Source organism: Bombus pascuorum, chromosome 4 (assembly GCF_905332965.1).
Source record: "Bombus pascuorum chromosome 4, iyBomPasc1.1, whole genome shotgun sequence".
Taxonomy (NCBI): Eukaryota; Metazoa; Arthropoda; class Insecta; order Hymenoptera; family Apidae; genus Bombus; species Bombus pascuorum.
In genome coordinates, this window is record NC_083491.1 from 280,544 (window position 1) to 300,445 (window position 19,902).

Here is a 19,902-nt window from a genome sequence, read left to right on the forward strand (position 1 = left end):
TAAAAATAAATGAAACACCCAAGTGTACAGGTTTTATCGCTTGAACAGCTTACCAACTTGCCTACCACCGAAAATAGAAGAAAATGAGAGAATAAGGTAGAAATTAATTTGCTCGGCAGAAATTCCCTAGGTATTGCCTAAGCCCTAAGGCGACGGGACGCGTCGGTGGGCCGGCGAAGAAGGCAACGGCCCCAGAAACAGCGTGAAATCGATAGAATAAGAATGAGATGAATATGAGAGCGAAGAACAGGACCCGAGGCTACCGAGAGATCGAACGAAAGAAACGAGTTGGCAGAGGGAAGGAAGAATAAAAGGAAAACGTGGAACAGGGGTCAAAGGTGAGGCCCGGCCTCTCACACTGGCCGGACTTTGCAGATCCAATCGGGTTCCTTGCTAAGCTCCTTCATCCTTAGCCTCGACTGGCGTCATGCTCTCATTATACTCGTATCGCGAGGTGCGATTAGAGGTGCAAATTTGTTGGAATCGTCGCTGCGCTCTCGGCCTTCGTCCCCCTGTGTCGTGAGTCCCCCGCAGGATGCTACTTCTTTCGAACACGTTCGCCGGTATTTCTACCTCGCGATTGTTACCCAGAACCGCTGAAATTGCCACAGAGGCAATTAATCGGTACCGGCTCTTCCTAAACTTTTGCTGCCAGACTCGTGAAAAGGACGATCGTGCGACGTTTCACGTTTCGGAATATGTATTTATTACGCGATGCTGATTTTCAAAGAGATCGTGACGTGTTAAAATAACACGGTAAAAACTGGCATATTGATTACGACTAGTTGAATTATTCTTTCATATTCTTCCGTAAACAGTATCTATAGAGAGTCGATCTTTCGCTACTCGTCGGGTTCACATTATTTTTTCCATATAATTCAGATTCCATATAAAATTATACAAAAATAGTATTAAATAATAAAAGAAAAATAAAGGGGGGGATCGTTATATTTTAGAGTTTGCTCTCTCCCCCCCCCCCCTCTCTCTCTCTCTCTGTCTTGTACAGATTTCCTCCTCTCACGTGGAACGCGAGAAACATTTTTTCTCACCTAGCAGATAACAAATTCTATATACGTATATATTTTACCGACCTTCTCATCGAACATTTCGTTAGACAACAGAGAATTCCTTTCGATAGGTCGCTCGATAACTTTTCGTAAAAATCGTTAAACAAAGAGGAAAATCGAAAAATCGAACGTTGATCGATCGAAAGAGAAAGAAAGTTCGTTTCGCGTGGAAGTTGGAGCACGTTGAAAAACGAACAGCCGCGCGGATAAAGATCTTTATGCAGAACGGAGGGCTGGAGTAGCAGCGGGTCGTTAGAGAGGCTGAATCGAGTAGCGACGAACATTTATAATTTCGGTCGGCGTTTGATGAAATGAATTTACATTTGGCCATCCGCGCGCCACCGCGACGCCATAAATACGCGACTTTATTCGCGGCCGAACGAGAGATTTTACCGAATTCTCGTTGATTCTAAGGCAAGATAACTTTGCCCTCGCTCGATCATGCGAGCTTATTATAACAGTGGCCGCGCTGTTTGCTTGTTTTTTCGGCATTTGTAGCAGCCAGATGCCGTTCCGGTTTCAAAATGCCACGACGACTTCGATTTAAAATCGCGAACTGTCGCTCGTGGAACTTTTCTATCTGTCGGAGATCGTTTTCGTTCGCTGCGAGAAGAGCGACTTGATCGCGTGATGGAAACGCGAGAAACGTAATGCCATGTACGTATGCTAAACGAGAATGTTACGAGCGTATTGTTTGAACAACGAGACAAATTCACTGGTTAATCGAGTCAGTCTTTAATACAGTCAGACACGAAAGTGTTTGTTTCAAAGGAACTGAGAAAATTAAAACATGCGTTTTAAATTACATCAGAATCGACAACTTTTTATTTTCTCATCATGAACCAGATAGCGAGCCGTCACTTTACGCAGAATATGTATCATCGTATAATACGTATCACTGTGTAGTATTTAAATTTCTATTACATTATATATTGTATTAAATTTACGTTATTTGTAGCAACTTATTTTAGTAGTTGTAAATGACGGAACTGTAGTCGGTCCGCTTCGTTCCGATCTTGAAATATCAAAATCGATAATTCTTCGAACTCTGAAACGGCACAACTGGTTAGTCGCTAAAAAGATACGTCGTAAAGATGGTAAACCATCGCGCGCGATAACTAAAGGAACCAACGCGTCGTTACTTGCGTCGCTACGTCACAGCGTCCACTACGCGTCAACTCGTCGGTTAATTTTCGAATCGTCGTGTAGAGAAGCCAAGCGACGAAACCGAATCAACGTCTCGCGCAAAGTCAAAATCAAAATTGGAAAGCGTCTCGGAAAGAATTCATCGGCAAGCTCGTTATCCGAAGAGGGATTTGCAGAATTCGATAAAAATGATCGTGCAGTTTTACATGGAAGGCGTCGTCTCTCCTTGTGCGTTTCTGCTGGCCGCTTCCGCGAAAAAGTCGTCCGCCGCGGACCAGTGTCCTCGCTTGAATTTTTCCATTTTCTTGCCGCGCGTGTCCGCCTCGGCGGGTCGAGCCGGCGCGACAAGGGGCATGGAAGAGTGGAGGAGGAGGAGGAGGAGGAGGAGGAAGAGGAGGGCGAACGGTAGCCGTATCGACGCTCGGGATCGATGAGGATCGATAGCGACGCGGTCGAGACACGATCGAAGCTTCCTGGGTCGGCGCGTCCCGCGGCAGGACCACCGGCATCGAGCTGGTTGCATACGTTTAAAAAGAATCTCGTCCGGCCGTTGTTCTTTTTAATTATGTTTATAATCAACGCGCGGCGTGTCTATGGTAATCGGTACCCGCCTATTCGAGATTTACGGCTCGCCCCTTGCCCCTTGCCATCCACACGAAAAACTCATGACGCTCTGTTCCCTGTTCCCGTTCCTATAATTGACTTTTTTTCACAAGCTGAGACTCTTTTTTCCTTTTTTTTTTCCTTTTTACCCTGCTGTTCTCCTCGGATCTATATCGTTATCAAAGTATAGATGGTTTCTAAATATTGTAAATATTAATCCTTACTCCTAAAGGTCGTTGCACCTTCTGAATAGCTCGGTACAGATCGCAATCGAAAGACTAGAAATAATTCGAATCTAATCGTATCGAAGCGAAACCTAAGAGTCGCCAGCTTTATCTGGCTGACTTACAGTTCGGTGTAAGGGAAACGAAATCCATGGTACGTACGAAACCTGTAACGAACGCTGAAAAAAGTTCATCGATCCAGAAGAAAACACTGTCGTTCTACGATAGATCGAGATAAGAAGAAGAAAGAAAAAGAAAAAGGTAAAGTTGGTCGGTCGGAAAACCGGCAGAAATGACGCGTTTAGGCGACGTTAAACGGGTCGACCCGTAACAACGCGGCGCCATCTTTTCGCTGGTGAGGTAATTTTTCTCCGGGTAAGTCCAGTGGGACATGGAAATTTGAATTCGACTTTGCTTCTTTAAATTACATCTTGTTGATTTAAACCGGCTGGTCGAGCGCGACAAGCAACTGGCCCGCGTAAATTGGGCGTCACCAGCACGCAACGAGCAGCCACGTGAAAAAATGAATCATGCCCTTGGACGGTGGGGCCAGCAGGGAGGACGGGGTGGTGAGATTCGCTAAGGGGTCCCGGTCATGCGAGGTTACACACGTGTACCCCGCCAGCAACGACAGCGACGCCCGCTAATGACGCCCGGAGATACCAGCGATACCTCTAATTAATTCTTCCTATCTTCTCGATATACAAATGCCCACTGTTCATGCCGATTGCCAGGCCAGTGTCGATGGAAGAGATTTATCGCGTTCCGTGACCGCAGCATTGCCGAGGGAGGACCGTACACCGCGTTTTGCACGAATTTTTGCGGATTCCTTTGGCGTACGTTTTTACAGTCTAACTACGTTTACATATTTTTCGCTAGTCTTGATATTTTCGACGCTCGAAACTTCGTTACTCGTTAACGTGTCGTTAGCGTTACGACGAAACGTATCCTTTATTTCCAGCGTCGTGATTCGACCGTTTACGATTTAAGGGGCAAATTATTTTATCGCGTCTCTTTCTTCGCATAGAGCGACCCAACGAGACGCGTTACTCGCTAGCGAGCAAACAGATCTAATTAAAAATACGTTACCGTTGATCGATCGTTGATTGATCGCCACTGATACAGGCGTGGTCGTATAAATTTTCTAGTCAAACTTGACGAAAGCGATCAAACGAGGTACGGCTATTTAAAAAAAAAAAAAAAAAAAAAGATACCATAGAAGAAATAAAAATTCAGAGTGGCGGTATAAAGAAAAGCTTGGATTCGCAATCGTGAATAGTAAACGGGCGCGATATATCGTAAATCGATAAATTCGTACCATCAAATTTCCTTAGGCGGGCGAAAGCCACGCTTCCAACCGGATATGTTTCGAACGGGTTTGCTCGTACGATCGGCCACCAGACACGTTGGATAAAATTCACGTGTCCCGCTTGGCCAGGCAGGCATATAGGCGACAACGTGTGTCGACATTAAAGCATAAAGTATCGCGCGACAGCCGTGTAAACGAGACAGTGCTTTGATGCCCGTGACGACAGAGAAGGGCCGGTGAAAGAGAGAAAGAGAGCGGCTAGAGGGAAGGAGAAAGAGAAAGCCGGACGAAGAACGAAGGACGAAGAACGAAGAAGGGCGGGAGAGAGAGAGAGAGAGAGAGAGAGAAAGGGCGCTGGTTGAGGACAGATGGAGACGAAAGAAGGTGAAACACCGGTAGAGGTGCTCAGTCAGGGCACTCGAGTTTCCAACAACGTCCTTGCATCCTGAATCGACCAAAGTGGAGTAAAGACTGCTAGTTTTATCCGTTCAAGGTTATTCAGGGGCAAGCCCCGATGTACTCTTCGACGTTTCGTTGTTCCTTCTTCGCGCAGTCTCAAATACGTCTTTTAAACGTCGAGCCGATGCACCGAGTACGATGTTTCTTTGAATTTGATGGATCGATATCGTCCATCGAGTCTCTTCCATTTTCTCGATTATCCGTCGCATTCGATCGAATTAAAAATAGAAAAAGCGAGCGAACACGCGTGCGATTCTTTTGTACGAATCGTAGCTTTCATTGCGATTTCATTGCTGCGCCCGTTTAGCCTTTCACATTTATCGGAGAAATTTTCAAACGTTCGATTTAACAAACGGTCGTGACAGAAGCATCGAGACAATTTTTTCGACGCTTGTAGCGGTTGATCGAAGAATTAAACGTAGATACGAACGATTCGGTTTGGCTAGGAAGAAGAGCGAAGGAATACTTGCCATGGAATTAAACGCCAGGCTGCGAGCAGTCGTTTAATAGCGTTTCGTGCTAAATCTGTGCGAAAAAAAAAAAAGGGGGAAATTTCGAGTTTTCGACGGTTTGGTTCGCGCTCGACGTCCGGTCGGTTCCTTTCAACCGGTTTCAGGGAGCCTCGGCGCCGACCTTAACAACAATTTAATCACGCCGTCATCGAGGGTAGGCGGAAATCGTTTGTTCGACCCCCTATTAGGCAATAATAACCGGGGTGCGACGGCTCGTGCCCGCGAGATAATTTATTCCCGTCGGAGGCGCCCTGGGGCCCCGCCACGCCCAGGAGCACGTTCTGCAGCTCCATCGGCTCGTGCCGCTGCTTCTTTATGACGCCGGGGGCCCGAAACGAGCGCGTCATAAACACACCCCCTAATTCCGACAGATTTTGTCAAGAAACGGGGAGAAAGCGTCCGCCGATTGGACCGCCTTCGCCGTATAGACGACGCGAGTTTAACGCGGATATGGAATATCGTGTCTAGCACGTAAGCACCGCCGTACGATAAAAAAAGAAAAGAAAGGAAAGAAAAGAGAAAAGAGAAAAGAGAAAAGAGAAAAGAAAGAAGCGAGCGACAACTCGTCTAACCCGTGGTTTTCGTGGTATTCTTTGGCTGACAGAATCCGTCAAAGGACAATCACTCGGTCGAACACCTCTCGGTCTCTCGGCGGGGAAATCCTCGTCGAGTCTAGCGATCGAACGCAGTACGCACGGCCATCAGAAACGTCTTCGTCACCGATGTAATTCTCCGTTTTCTGCCGAGGGATCGATCGGAAAAAAAGGTCTGTTCGACGAGGAGGGGCCCGGTAGCCACGAAGACTGACTGGAGGCTCTTTGATTCGGCTTCTCAGCCGCGGTTCGTCGCCAAGGCCGCCTCGAATCTGGACGCATAAACATGCCAGGATCGTGGGACGTCACTCGCCATAATAACAATAAGAATCTGTCGGTCCCGTTCCCGGCAGTGGCTGGGCCCATGCGGCCCTCTCGCTCCTTCGGGAGCCGGAGATCCCACGTGATTACGACCACGGGAGCGTCTTCACAAATCACTCGACCGCTCGAGGAGAGCAGAGCGCTCCTTCCGCTCCTTCCGCTCCTTCCTCCGCCCCCTACGACAGATATTCCTCTCCGCTTCTGCTTTGCCCCCTTTGCTTCTCTCTCTCTTCCTCCCTCCCTCCCTCCGCCTCTCCCTCTCTTTCCGTTTCTTTTTCTCCTTCTAGGCCCCCTGTACTCGCTCGATGTCGCGAGCTATTCCATTTGCGGTGTACTCCTGCGCAACTTGCCAATAAGTTACGTCCGGTAGCCTCGTTTCGCTTATCGGAGGACACTTAACCGCGCCGCCGAGGAATGCGTGGGCCGCGAATCGATGGGGGGCAGAAACGCGCCGAGAGAACGTCAGAGTTTTCGAATTTGACGCGTCCCCCGGACGTTGTGCCGCGACCATAACCGTTGCCTCCGCTTGTCCTATCCATCGTTTTCTAGTTTTTTAGTTTAGATTAGATCGAACTCGAATTTATATCGCGGAACGTTGTTACTCGTCTTCGTCGTGGTTACCAAGAATCGTATGTACATCGGGACTTTTTAATTTCTTCTAATTTCGTTTCGATACAATTCGTTGTGTTCTCGAGTTTCGATAAAGTTCGATAAAATTGAGCGATTTGCGACGGACTCGTTACAGCGAGAGAATAACTTTTCGTTAAAGCGAAAAGTCTTTGAGCGAATAATTTGAAAGAAAACGAAGGGAAAGCTCGTTCAAGATGAATCTTTCGTGGATTGGGTAGATGGGACGGAACGGAACTAAACGAATCGAACGAATTAACTGTTTCTAGCGATTTCAAGCTATTCGATTAGAGAAACTGATGCCGTGTCTAAATCGCATAACGAAGAATTTTGTCAATAGCAGCTATATTTAGCAGAACATTTCGCGCTATTGCTTTAAAAGTATTTCGCTTGTCGACACATCTTACCAACATATTTCGTGTTCTACGAAACGTTTGGAAATTTGATATATAACGACGTCTGATGATCGCGATCGTGTTGGTAAGATTTTCATCGATTCTAATAATTCTACAAATAGTCGGCACGAATTTAGATACATTTTGCGGATATGACAAAAATATTTACGCGATCGTCTATGATATTAACGGTTTAAGCCAATTTTTTTACTAAATAAAGGTTTGCGGTAAATACGTTATAATTTCCATATGGACAGAGGATATACCGTGCCAATGTCGTGACAATCCCCTTTCATTACGGTACTCGGGATTATACACGATATTCGATAAGATCCGCGTAAAAGCTTTCTATGGTAAATGTAAGAGTACTTTAGCGATCTACACTGCGTATCATCTTTGGGAGAATCGAAATGAAAAACGTTGTTGCCTTTAAGAATGGAAGAGCGCAGAGTTTCGAAAGCGACGCCGCATTGCGAAAAATGGCACGTTTTTCTGCTGAAACTTTACGTCGAAACGTTACGAAACGCGTATAAACCTGTACCAGGCGAACGATGTAAAGTATCCTCCGTAGGGTATTGGTTTGGTCGCGGTGACGCTAAATCGGAAGAACGCGAAGGATCGGTCCGGTGCCGCCTAATAAAACATTCGCTCACTTTATCCGCTTGAAAAAAAGCCAGGCCGACGGAAACAGAGGGAGGAGACAGCCGATTATAGCCGATCGCTTTGCCCACGACGCTGGGGCACGTTCGAAGATAATATTGGGAGTATCGTCTCCCTCGGGACGCGAAGGGAAAGGACGGAGATCGCCCCCGCATAACACAGCGGCAACGTTCGACGTCGCGCCGCGCCGCCGCGGAGCCAATTAAATAAATATTCGTTGACATCACGGCCGCGTCGCTTCTACAAACTGGCCCCTCTGCGCTCGTCCGAAAGCAACCGATCCTCCAGCCTTTTCCATCCTGCCTCTCTGCACCCTGTTCGAACGATTCCAGCGTTTCTTTCTTTCCAAGCCTTTCTTTCGTAAGGTTGTTTGGAATTTTAAAAAACTGCGGATAATACAAAAAAAAAAAAAAAAAAAAAATTGATCTTTTTCGATCGAAAAAAGCCGAATAGATCGACATTATGGAAATTTTAGCATTTTAATATCACGGGCAATTGGTTTTTTGGTAAGCGAATAACCGTCGATGAGGTGGATCGATCGGTCTCGGGCTTATTAATTTATCGATTAAATTTATCGTTTCGATAATACGCTTCCGTTTCTATCGTAATCGACGTATGTATTCTCTCGGCTGCTGCGTATCTCTCCTAATCCGTACTAGTTTAATATCAGTGGAAAAGGACAGCTCTCGACTGGAATTCTCGAGGTAAAGTCCAACTCATTGGCCGTTTAAAAGTTGATTGTGGCATCGCGTTTCAGTCGTAGGAAAAATGTATCCGAAAGCGTCCGTGGGCGTGCGCGCGCGTTGTTCGAGTCCTCTATGACACCCTGTCCTTTGCCGAAGGTGTCGGTAGATGTTCCCGGAGGCCGGCCAGCGGGGACAAGCGAGATATATCGTCCGGCCGGCTGTTAATAAGACGAGACAATGCCGGGGACGGCGAATGTGTGCGTGTGTGCTTGGCCTGGTCTCACGAGTGAGGCCACGGGCGTTCATATGTTTATTAGCCGGACCCCGCATAAATAACGCGGCTATAAGAACGAGAGAAGAAAGGGTGAAAGGAGGGGCCGGACGAGGGCCCAGCAGAGATCGGCCGAGTAAATTGTCACACGCTCTCTCCGTTCTGAGGGAACAGGGAATTGGGGTGGTGGGCCCGGAGGCCCCTGATCGGCCGGGAAGAAAGAGGAGCGGGTGGAGAAAGATCCTATCCCGAGGTGGACTGCGCAGAAAAGGCTAGTGATGAGCTCAAGACGCTTCCAGTCGTCTGGAACTAGATCCGGACGTCCTTTCTCTCTCGCACCTCTGACTCGCGATAACGCTGTAACGTTGCTTTATAAATGGCTCTCGGTGAGCAATCGACGTTACGATCGAATTTTTTTTCTTTTCTTTCTTGTTTCTTCTTTCCCTCTTTTTTTTTCTTTTTTTTTTTCTCTTCTTCTTTTTTCTTCTTCTTTTTGCCCTTTATCGATCCAGCCGACCGATCAATATTTACAAGCGTTTATTAAAATACGGAGAGGCAAATGAATTCTGAGAGGAAAAAGATCGTTTCTCGATTCGCTTTAATCGCGATTGATGGCAAAGGTGTGTCGCCTTGTCCGCTTTACGAAGGATTACGTTTACGAACAGCGCGTCATATTTCAAACGCGAGAATCGTAACCGACTACGAAGAGACAGGGATATAGATTTTTATGGTTTTTTCGAGATACGGCAGAAAATGAAATAGAACGGGATCGCGCGAGACGAAGCAGCGGCAACAGGAAGAATCGGATGCCCATCGCTAGAAGCGAGCTGTCCCCGAGACGGAGGACAAGGGCCGTGGCAAGGGATGGGGAAAAGAGAGGGTAGGAGGAGATGGACCGAGAGCCGGGCCTACCTAATTTACCTCCCAGATAATACGGCATAATTAAAGCAAAATGTAACGTCGCTGGCAATTAAAACAAATTTATGCGACCGAGATCCGCGATCGGCCGACCCGAGCCCCTTTCTGCCGGCCTTGGCCGCGTCCCTGCCTCCTGTCGCGTCGCCGCCGCGCCATCGCGAACCTCGTCGGGCATTATTATCGTTATTGGCAGAGAAACAGGGTGGGATATTGGCGGACCAGCGTTCGGGAAATATAGAAACGCAACGGGGGATGAGAAGAATCGAACGAAGGTTAGCTTGCGTCGCTTGCAAATTCGTTCGTACGGTGAATCGGTTTGCGCGATTTTAGATGTACGCGGTTCGTGCTGTTTGGAAATATTTGAACGTTAATATCGGGAAACGATATAGAACAACAGGAACGATATGTAACGGATAAACAGAGTCTGTAGTAGAGATTGTACAAGTGATAAAGTATCGTCGTTCGATCGTGTACGGTACTAAAGTCACGCGGATGATAACGGAGGAAAGGCGGGCGCGGAAAAGATACAAAATATAAATACGAAGAAGGGAAGAATACTAGGTGATCGTTGTGGAAAATGAAGGTAACGTTTCACGCGGTTCGTCCGTTCGATCGTTGGAAAGTTCACCGCGAAAGCAGGAATCGCGCGACGTCGCGGTACTCGGCCGACGGAACGAGGCAAAAGAAGAAGCGGCGGCAGGTATTCTCGCAGCGACCTTCGTGGACAAAAAAGTCAAAGTGCGCGAGAAAGAAGGAAGAAGGAGGCAAAGAAGAAGAGCGGGAGAGCTGGAAGCCGCGTAAGAAAGCGATCTGACGTAGCCCGGTACTCGGAATACTCGGAAGACTCGGAAGACTCGGAAGACACGGCCGACCATCTACCATCTCATTTTGCAGCAACCATTTTTAACGAAAATTTGCACAACCAAACCGGTTTAGCCGACGTTAGCTTTCGATTTCATTCGATCTTACGATTAACTTGTTGGCTGATAATTTTGAAAATGAAATCACCGCGTTATTAATCATAGTAATATCCCTTCGAGGTTACAAGCTGAAAAGATCCGACGAGCAATTTGTAGAAGGGAAAATTACTAGCGAGGAGCAACTGTAACCGTCGTTCGGTTGACAGGCAACGATTTGCCCGTGGCGAAGAAGAAACACCATCGATAAATCCGATTCTCAATATCTCGGTCCCTAACGATCCAGATCGGTAACTGCACGATCTTATTAGCGACGTAAGTCGCTGGCAAAAAGAGCGGATGCCGGTGGAAGAAGCCGGTTGCGAGGCTAAAATTCATGCGCGACGCTGCCGTGAGTTGTGCAACGTGGAGAGGAGGAGGAGGAGGAGGAGTAGGAGGAGGAGGAGGAGGAGGAAGAAGAAGAAGAAGAAAAGGGGGCCGCCGCGGTCGCTGAAATATCCGTAGATAAATTGACGTCAAATCGGATTTTATTGGAAGGCGGAGGGGGCGAGGCCCCGAAGACGCGAAGAAAGGTGATAGAAAACAGGTCCGGTCTCGCCTCGAGCGAGCCACAACTATTTCGTGTTTTTCGTCTCGGAGGTTCCGATGCCGTGCCGCAGCCGCCGCTATCGCTGCGCCATCTGCCTGACAAACCCGCGCCATCCTCATGAATACGTCATGTCATATCTATTCTTTTAGCAAAGGGAGAACGAACGGCCACCATAAACCCACCGTGGTCCTCTCGCGCTCCCGGTTCTTCCAGTTCGCCAGTTTCGACCAATTCGGAATTCAAGGGACTCGGCCGTGAGACTGGGACCACGCTGTAACGCCATAGGCGCGGCGTGGCGTGGCGATCCCAACGGGTCCCCTGGCTACCGGACCCTCGACTGTACGCCGTGCCGGCCAACGCAACAGCGAGACTGCGGCCTGGCAGAAACCAGGCTAATTTATTCGCCTCTCGGACCACTGTGAAGCGGCGTTTTGTCTTTTGTTCGTCGTTCGATGCTCCTCCATCGGGGCTACTGCCACGCCGTTGCGCGTTCCTACTTGCCGCTACTCCTTCTCCTTCCTTCCACGGGTTTGTTTGTTTCTACGATTGACTGACGCTCGAAATTAGTTGTCGCTGGTTGGTTGTTTTCGCGACAGCCGAGTTATTCGTGCCAATCTCGTTCGGTTAAATGATGGAACTTTTATAGGTACCCGAGTGCCGGACTCTGGTCGACAGTTTCTGCAGTATATAGTTTTAAATGGAAAGTCAGATGCAGTAATTTATCAAATCTAGATTAAATCGAAAAGTTCCAGGCACGTTTATATTTATTTAAAGAATGTGACGCTTTTATCCTGAATTTTCCATACTTGCTTCAACGAAAATAAAGCAACAACTATAAGTTGATTCGTCTCTTCTTCTCTCGAGGAACGTTCGATCGGCCTTTCGTTCTTCGTACGGAGCGTAATTCCGATCATTAATATTATCCAATATTATTTCCAATATGACATTTTAAAAGGTTATCGTTTCAGGAACGAAATCGCAGCTCCAATCGTTTCGTTGCACATGCAAGTGTATTTGTCGTTTGTCACAACACCGTATCCGATATTACGTACGTTATACGTGTATAGAAAAAAAAAAAAGAAAAGAAAAGAAAAAAATACTTTCGAATCGATAAACTAAGAGGACGAATAAATTTCCATAGTAGAAGCAAGTTTTACATATATACAGATAAAAAATATCGACGCTGATATGATTCCTGGAACCGGACGAACCGGAGCTTTCTTTCGTAAAAGAAAATGTGACTCGGAGGCGAACCAACGACCGAAAACGGTGAAAGAAGGGAGGAGAGAAGAGGAAGGGTGTCGGTGAAAACGCGACTCTTTATCCGGCAGCCTAATTGAACGCAGCGCAATCTAAACGACGTCGATTTGCAGGGGTGTTAACACCGTAGGCAGAGACCTCTGCCACCTGCCGCAGCGGATTTTCTGCGGTCCTTTAACCCTTCGACGACTCGCTGAAACGTTCGGGAAAGGTAAAACAAAACTTTGTACGCCGTTGTATTACAAATTTCATCCGCTTGGCTAGAAAAAGGAATAGCTTTTATTCGGGTTGTTCGTGTAAAACGAAAGGGCGAAATGCAGACGTTCGCGAAAGGAACGACCGCTCGTAGAAAATGAACGCGAGCAACTACGAATATCTCATACGCGTGACGATATCCAGCCGTGTTCCTAGCTGATTTACAGGAATTTTCGTTCGTTCGTTTTATTATCCTCGTCTAGGTATCGTGTAATTTTTAGTCGTCCGAATAACGGAGAAACCGTGTGCCTAAAAGCGTTATCGATTCCAAGTAACTGCAAGTTTCGCCAGTTTCCGAAATACACGAAATACACGAAACGACGAAGAATCCAGCGACTAAATCTCTCGGAAGACAAAGACGACGCGAGCTAACTGTTACCGAGATACGTCGGGAACCTGAGCAGAGCAAGCTTTATCCCTGCACAGGATGACCATCCAAAAGGCAAGAAAAATTCCAATGTCGCGTAAAAATTATTTATCGCGACGGGTAAGGGGGACGCTTTAGGGGGACCGTTGAAAGATTCGGGACGGTGTTTGGGAGAGACGAGTGGAACAGGTAGGCGAGGGTAAAAATTCACCACCGCAGGTGTCAAAACCTGGCGCCGGCGCTTGCTCAGCCACCCACCCTTTTCTCTATTTTACCTGTGAGCTACGGGTTAGCCGATGGTTGCGCAAAAATTACGGGTCGTAAAATAATTCGAGACAAAAGAAGGGGCTTTCCCCTGCGGTGTTAATGCTTTAACTGTGTTTCACCGGGGTGTGTTTGTTGTTCGTTTAGCGCGCGCGCGCGCGCGTCCACACCTGAATTTTACGTCTCACAATGCGCATGCAAATACGCTGGCAGGAAAATGCGTATTTCGCCAACCGGCCCGATGGTTCTCGCCAGCGTTCCACGCTGTTCTTCTTTCCAGCTCCGAGTAAGAATTGCTTTCCGTGAAAAGGTAAAACGATCGTTCTTTGGTATGCCAAGTATACTCTTGCGAGATGTTACGAAAATTGACAGTATTTTCCGAAGAATTAACATTCGGAATTAAGAACGCTGTGAAGAGTGAAAACAAGCGACAAAAGCATCTGTCTCTAACAGATCGTTGGTGGTAAACTTGCAACGTTGGAAAAAGAAGGAAGCCGATTCGCGAGTAAAACGAGTAACTATCGATGAAAGCGAGTAACTCGGTTAACGAACAGAGAAGGCAGTGTCTACGTAAGGAAAAGATATAAAACGACGCGGTAAGAGAAACCACGTGTCGTAACGTGGCACGCTGTATACGAATGTTAAAATAGTATTGCACGTAATGTCTCGTTTCTAATAATAGAAATGTATCAATTTTATCGGCTATCGTAACACGATGCAATATGAAATCTAACATAGTAGTAGCTCGACGTACGGAATAACGTGGCATAACGTGCTAAATTATGGTACATCGCGTCGAACCACCATACGTGTTGGAGCGATGCGATGATATAGAATACGGTTATACGGCAAAGTACAAGACGGACAAATGCTACGGTACTGGACGCTATAGCGTGAAATTACCTACCTACTAGCTATGCCTCGTTACTACGCCTGAAAGGTCGAGTCACGCAATTAGGCTGAAAGTCGTATCCCGCTTTTAGATCGTAAAGAAACTTTGATAAAAAGAAGGAGCGAACGAAAGGGTTGAACGGTTTAAGGAAAATCAAACTTGTTACGTTCTGCTATTTCCACGAATACAGGTATCTACGAATCCAAGAACGAGTGTATAAAAATTTAAACACGATTTATAGTAGGATATCATCGGGTATCGTAAAGTTGATGTTTGAAACTTTTCGACGGAAAGGATGTTGGGCGTCGAGGGTCGAGTACGGTAGAGACGCGTAATTTAACGAGAGAACCGTCTTGATAACAAAAACGAAAATTTCAACGACGCGATGAATCGTTTGGTAAAATCTAGAACGCCGAATCGAAGAAAACCGAATATGTAGCACGGAGCCGCGAAACCGGTGGTGCTTCGAACATCTCGAAGCGATCGTCACCGCAAAGAAGCTGCACGGTAGAAAAGCGCAAACCGCCAAAGAAACGCCTGTTGTTGGATCGTGAACCACGAGCCTGCCATCGCCACCGCACTCTACTCTAGCTTTAAAGCGCAACTCGGAAGAAAAGAGAAATCGAGAAAGAGATAGGAGGGGAGAGAAGGTAATCCTTTCTGCGATAAAAGTGCACGCAACGACGGCGGATCTTTGGCAGCACCTGAACCTTGGACCTTCTCGCCTTACCCCATACCGTCCCTCTTCGTCGAATCGTCGATACTCCTACGATCCACCTGTTCTCTCCCTCCGGCATCGCATGATAGAGTATAACCGGCCGCTTCAAAGCGGAACAGCCGGGTAAAAGGGAGCCGGGCCGAAGCTCTCCAAGATTAAAGCGCGCTGACACCTTAAAGACGAGGCCAGAATCGGCTCTGCCGCGTCGCTGGAAGGGGCGAGTCAGCCAGCGGACAGCCTTTTCGGCATCGAACGTTAAGGGTTGAACGTACCTATCCTATTGTCGAAAATACAGATTCGAAGGAAACGTTTGTCGATTCTCCGCAAGGCAGGCGCTCCGTTTCTTCTGGAAAACAAAAGTTGCCGTAATTAAGCGAATGGAATAAATTTGTCGGCCGCGTCGGATACACGGAGAAATCTATGAAACGGTCTTTTTCGATTTTACACGAAATTGAACGTACTTTGCTGGCTATCTGGTTTTTTATTCGACGATTAGATAGGCAAGTTACCGCGCGGAGAAACCGCACGAACGTTACGAGTGTCACGAACGAAACTTGGCTGGAATTTCTTCTTCTTCTTCTTCTTTTAGAGCTCGCTACGATCGGACCGGCGCGATCGAATGTTTTGCCATCGGTGGATATTAGCCGAACGAAAAGTAGAAAAGTTGGCGAAAGTATGGTTCGTCTTCTTAGTTTGCCATATCCTCTCGTTTCGAACGTTTCCGAGTAAAGCAGCTTTTTTGGAAAGATTTTATCCGCGTTACTTTTGTATCAAAGAGCTGGTAAAAAGAAAGGGTCGTCGAGTCTATCGCGTTAATAGAAAAGAAAGGAGAAGGAACGTACCTTTTCGCGTTTTCTTTTTTATTTTTTCTCTTTTTTTTACTTTTCGTTTTTCGTGTGGCTTTTAAATTACCATGGTAGATCTATATCGGTAGGATAAGTTATTGGATCAAATATGCACGCGTAACCTATGCGTTAAAAGGATTCTCGTGTTTAGGGAACGTCGGATGTATCCGCGGGAAAGCGGGTTGCAGCTGAAAGAGTTAATTTCCAAGGCTAAGGTTTCCCGGCGCCGAAGGAGTAGGAAAGCTATACGGCGAGAAACACCGAGCGAAACATCGATAACCTCCGTCCGCGTCCGATAACGCGGAACGAGAGCGGATGGCGAAAAGACCGACGACTAGGCGAGGACGCTGAGGACGCCGGTACGATCGTGTGTATAGCGTTTGCCCGGCGTTGCTATAAAAACCGCGTCAGCGCGACGAGAATACAATCGGCGAGCGCGGCACGCGCGGTGGGGAAGCCGTAGTACAGTGGAATATTCACGCGGCATATAAAATCATAGAGACACGAGTGGCTCGCTATAATAATGCATAAGGGGGCGGAGCAGCGTGTGACGCAGGCCACGCCTCGCGCAACCTGCCGCATGGTGGGGCGAAGACGCGCCGGAAGGGGAACCTGTCGAGACCTAGCTCGAGTGGGGAGTCACAGAAACACGACCGAAGCTCGAGCAGAAAATCATCCGGACCCGTCACGCGGAAATTTTCGCTTTTCCTTCAACCTGCTGGCTGCGCTTAGCCCAAACTATGGATAAGCGATGACCGTACACGAACGATTCCATCTTTTTCTTTTTTTTTTTTTTCGGTTGTACGCGATCGGAGGGGATCGATAGGTTGGACAACGGGCTTGTAAGTTGCCGTTGGTAACCTATCCGAGAATATAATAGACGCGAACGAATGTTTCGAAAGCGACTCGTTCGAGCAATACGGTGGAATTTTCTTCTCTAAGAAGGAAGCGAGAAGGCGAAACGACCGCGACCAAGATCCAACGAGACACGGTACGTATAGATGGATAAAAGTTAGTCGGATGGCGGGCAGGAGCGAACGAGGCGAAGATGAATCGCGAGGGGGAAAACGTAGGATGGAGGATGGCGAGATACGGTGTTTGTTGGGTGCAACCGGCGATGATCAAGTTAGAAGCGAAAATCGTTTGGACGATTTGCGGACGAGACTGGATTTCAGAGCTGGGCGAATTCAACGAAAACGTATTTCACGCTGGTTTTACCGATTACCTGGAACAACGGGAGGATCGCGAGCAAGTTATCCCAACGAACGTGAATCTTTTTGTTACACGGTTGCACGCGGGTACGCGTTTCGTTCTTGCTTACGATACGTTAAACGGCGGCTAGACCGTCTACGGTGCTCTCGATAATCTCGTAGATTTCTCACCGTGATTTCCCTTCCCTTTGAAACGTCCAAACGAGCCATTTCTTTTCCGCACCAAATGCTCGTTATGCCGTAATAACGGTTAATCCGCAGGAACAAATGGCGGCAGCGAGGAAGAAGACGCGAACGAAATCGTTGAAACGAATAGGCGCATGCACGGCATAAAATTAAGTGGATTCCGCGAAGCAGCGCGCGATCCACGGCGCGGATAGTGGCGCGAGGAACTTTCGGAATTAGTATTTCATAGTTAAACGCTACCATGTCCCCGTAGGCCTACGTAGGCCGCGTAGGCCGCGTAGGCTGCATCAAGTTCCCACGTTGGCTCGGCAAGAAGCGATTAATTTACCATCACATACGTAAGTTGAATAGCAACGGAAGTCGAACGCTTCACGGTATACGAATACTTTTTTTCGACCACTGTACTTATCGAATTGATTCAGATTCACGAGTACACATTGAACTTGATCCCACCCCTGGCGAGCGTGGGTCGCGTTGGAGGGAGAGCCCGCGACCGATGGTGGGAGCGCCGGCTAGTCGGGCGGCGGGGAGGAAAGCGCGCGCAGGCCTCTCCCCTCCGTCCCCACCATGGCGCGACGGGCAGCGCAGGAGAGGGGCGCCGCGACGTCAGGCCCAGAGCTGGTCCGTCCGTCGTCCGGCCGACTCGAGGCACCAGAGCTGCGGATTTCGCGCGAGATATACAACCATAAACACACATATACACAGGTTCGCGCACGTACGTAGCCACGCACGCACGCACGACAAACTCACGCACGCACGCACGCACGCACTCACTCACTCACTCACGCACTCACGCACTCACGCACTCACGCAATCACGCACGGACGCACGGACGCACGGACGCACGCACGGACGCACGCACGCAGCCAAGCAACTACGTAGCCAAGCAGGAACGAACGTGTAAGCACGCACGCGGTGTCCCGCGTGGACAGACGGACAGAGTATCTCGCTCTCTCGGTGGTACACGTGCGCACACCGGTCTGTGTCGTAGCTGATCCACGGGTAGAAAAAAAAAAAAAAAAGAGTCGAGTGTGTGAGAAAATAGGAAACACGTTACTACGACGTATCGTCAGTGGAAGAGTAAAAGGGAGTTGGTCGCGCGCGCCACGTGCCGTCTCGAGAAACTCGACGAGTGCCGCGACAGCTTTCCGGGATGGCTCGAGTGTGTTATTACTGGCCGAGTTGAAACGTCGCCGGTTCTTTCCGCATGGGATCGTTCAGGAAGTGGATTAGCGCGCGAGGGGAGGTGTGGCTCCCTGACAGTGTCGATGGTGAAGTACAGCAGTGATTCGATTAACCTGCGACCGGAATCGTCGAGTGCGGAATCGACGCGGTCCTCGCCGCGGCGTGGACCGATCGCGTGTCGGCCCGTCTCAGCGAGACATTAGTCCCGATTCGTTCCCCGACAAACTGGATCACCGCGGTCGCCAACAATCCCAAAGCAATCAACAGGCTAGAAGGAATGTCACGGAGAAAGCAAGCTCGACCAAGCCGTGCCCACCTCGAGGAGGATCTTGTCCAGGGCCCTCTGCTGATCAATGCCGTACGAAACGTGAACCAGACCCGTAAGTGAATATCATCGAGCGCGGTTACCTACGAATCCGGATCTAGGAGAATAGCGCGTACGCACGCACGCACACACGCACACACATATATATATATATATATATACGCGCGCGCGACACACACGTACACCCCCTCTCTCTCCAGTGCTCTTGTGCGTTAGATTAGGCGAGAAAGGGTCGTTAGCCGTTGTTACCTTGATGCTGTCGAGTAACCTGTGTCGAGCCGTTTTTCTACTATTATTTCACCGTATGTCGATAGCCGTCGCGAAACAGTGAATCGAATTCTACGCACGTATCGTCCCGTTGTGAAAATGTTTTTGCAATGGTCGAAAACGGTTAGGCAAACGTGTTACGGAGTAACGAGAACGACGAATGATGCTGGATGAGAGATCGTGTCTGCGGAGAAGAAGCAGCGACCGTTTGGATGCCACGTGATGCGATTAAAATTCACCCAGTTGTCTGGTGTTGCGCTGTCAGAGTTCTATGTCGATCGAGGAAATTCCACGTAACCCGTCGATCCTTCGACCTAGCTACGTATCAAAGAAACTCGAATCCGGAATCGTTTCTCGTTGGATCGCATCGACGTTCCGTTCCCATTGATACGCAGCTCGTTATGCCACCGTGAGTGATTCTCTTTGCTTCTCCTCCAACCGCGGACAAATAATACGGAATCCTTCCGCGCAAAGGATGCATCTACGACGACGTTGCGCACGTCGTTGTTTCATCGCGATGACTTTCGAGCATCTTTTCGTCGTTCTTCTATCGTCCGTCCTGATCTAAGACGACTAGTTCGATATCCACAACTTTCTAAAAGATCTTCTACCAAGATAAGCAAAACGCTCACCATCAGGTATTGAATTTTACATCGGGGGCCTGGGACATGTCACCCGTTTCACGTCACAAAAATTGTTGGCGGAGCTTCGGTAAATTCTCCTTCGTGCCGCGTTGAATTCTACACGGCCGTCGATTTAACTACGACGAAATATCGATAATTCCGTAACGAGAAGCCAGGTTATCTAATATCTGTCAACTTGGAGAAGAA

The 19,902-nt window shown here is 48.2% G+C and overlaps 1 protein-coding gene across 4 annotated transcripts in view; it reads left to right on the forward strand.

Moving 5' to 3' along the window:
* LOC132906162 (homeotic protein spalt-major-like) overlaps positions 1-19,902 on the forward strand; it is a 221,973-nt gene that overhangs the window by 130,121 nt on the left and 71,950 nt on the right. For 3 of the 4 annotated variants that reach the window (XM_060958064.1, XM_060958067.1, XM_060958068.1), the window contains exon 1: positions 17,890-18,860. In XM_060958064.1, coding sequence (XP_060814047.1) covers positions 18,758-18,860 — 103 coding nt within the window. In that variant the 5' untranslated portion in view covers positions 17,890-18,757. Of the gene's footprint in view, positions 1-17,889; positions 18,861-19,902 lie in introns of those variants that run through there. The other variant, XM_060958065.1, reaches the window with a different exon arrangement.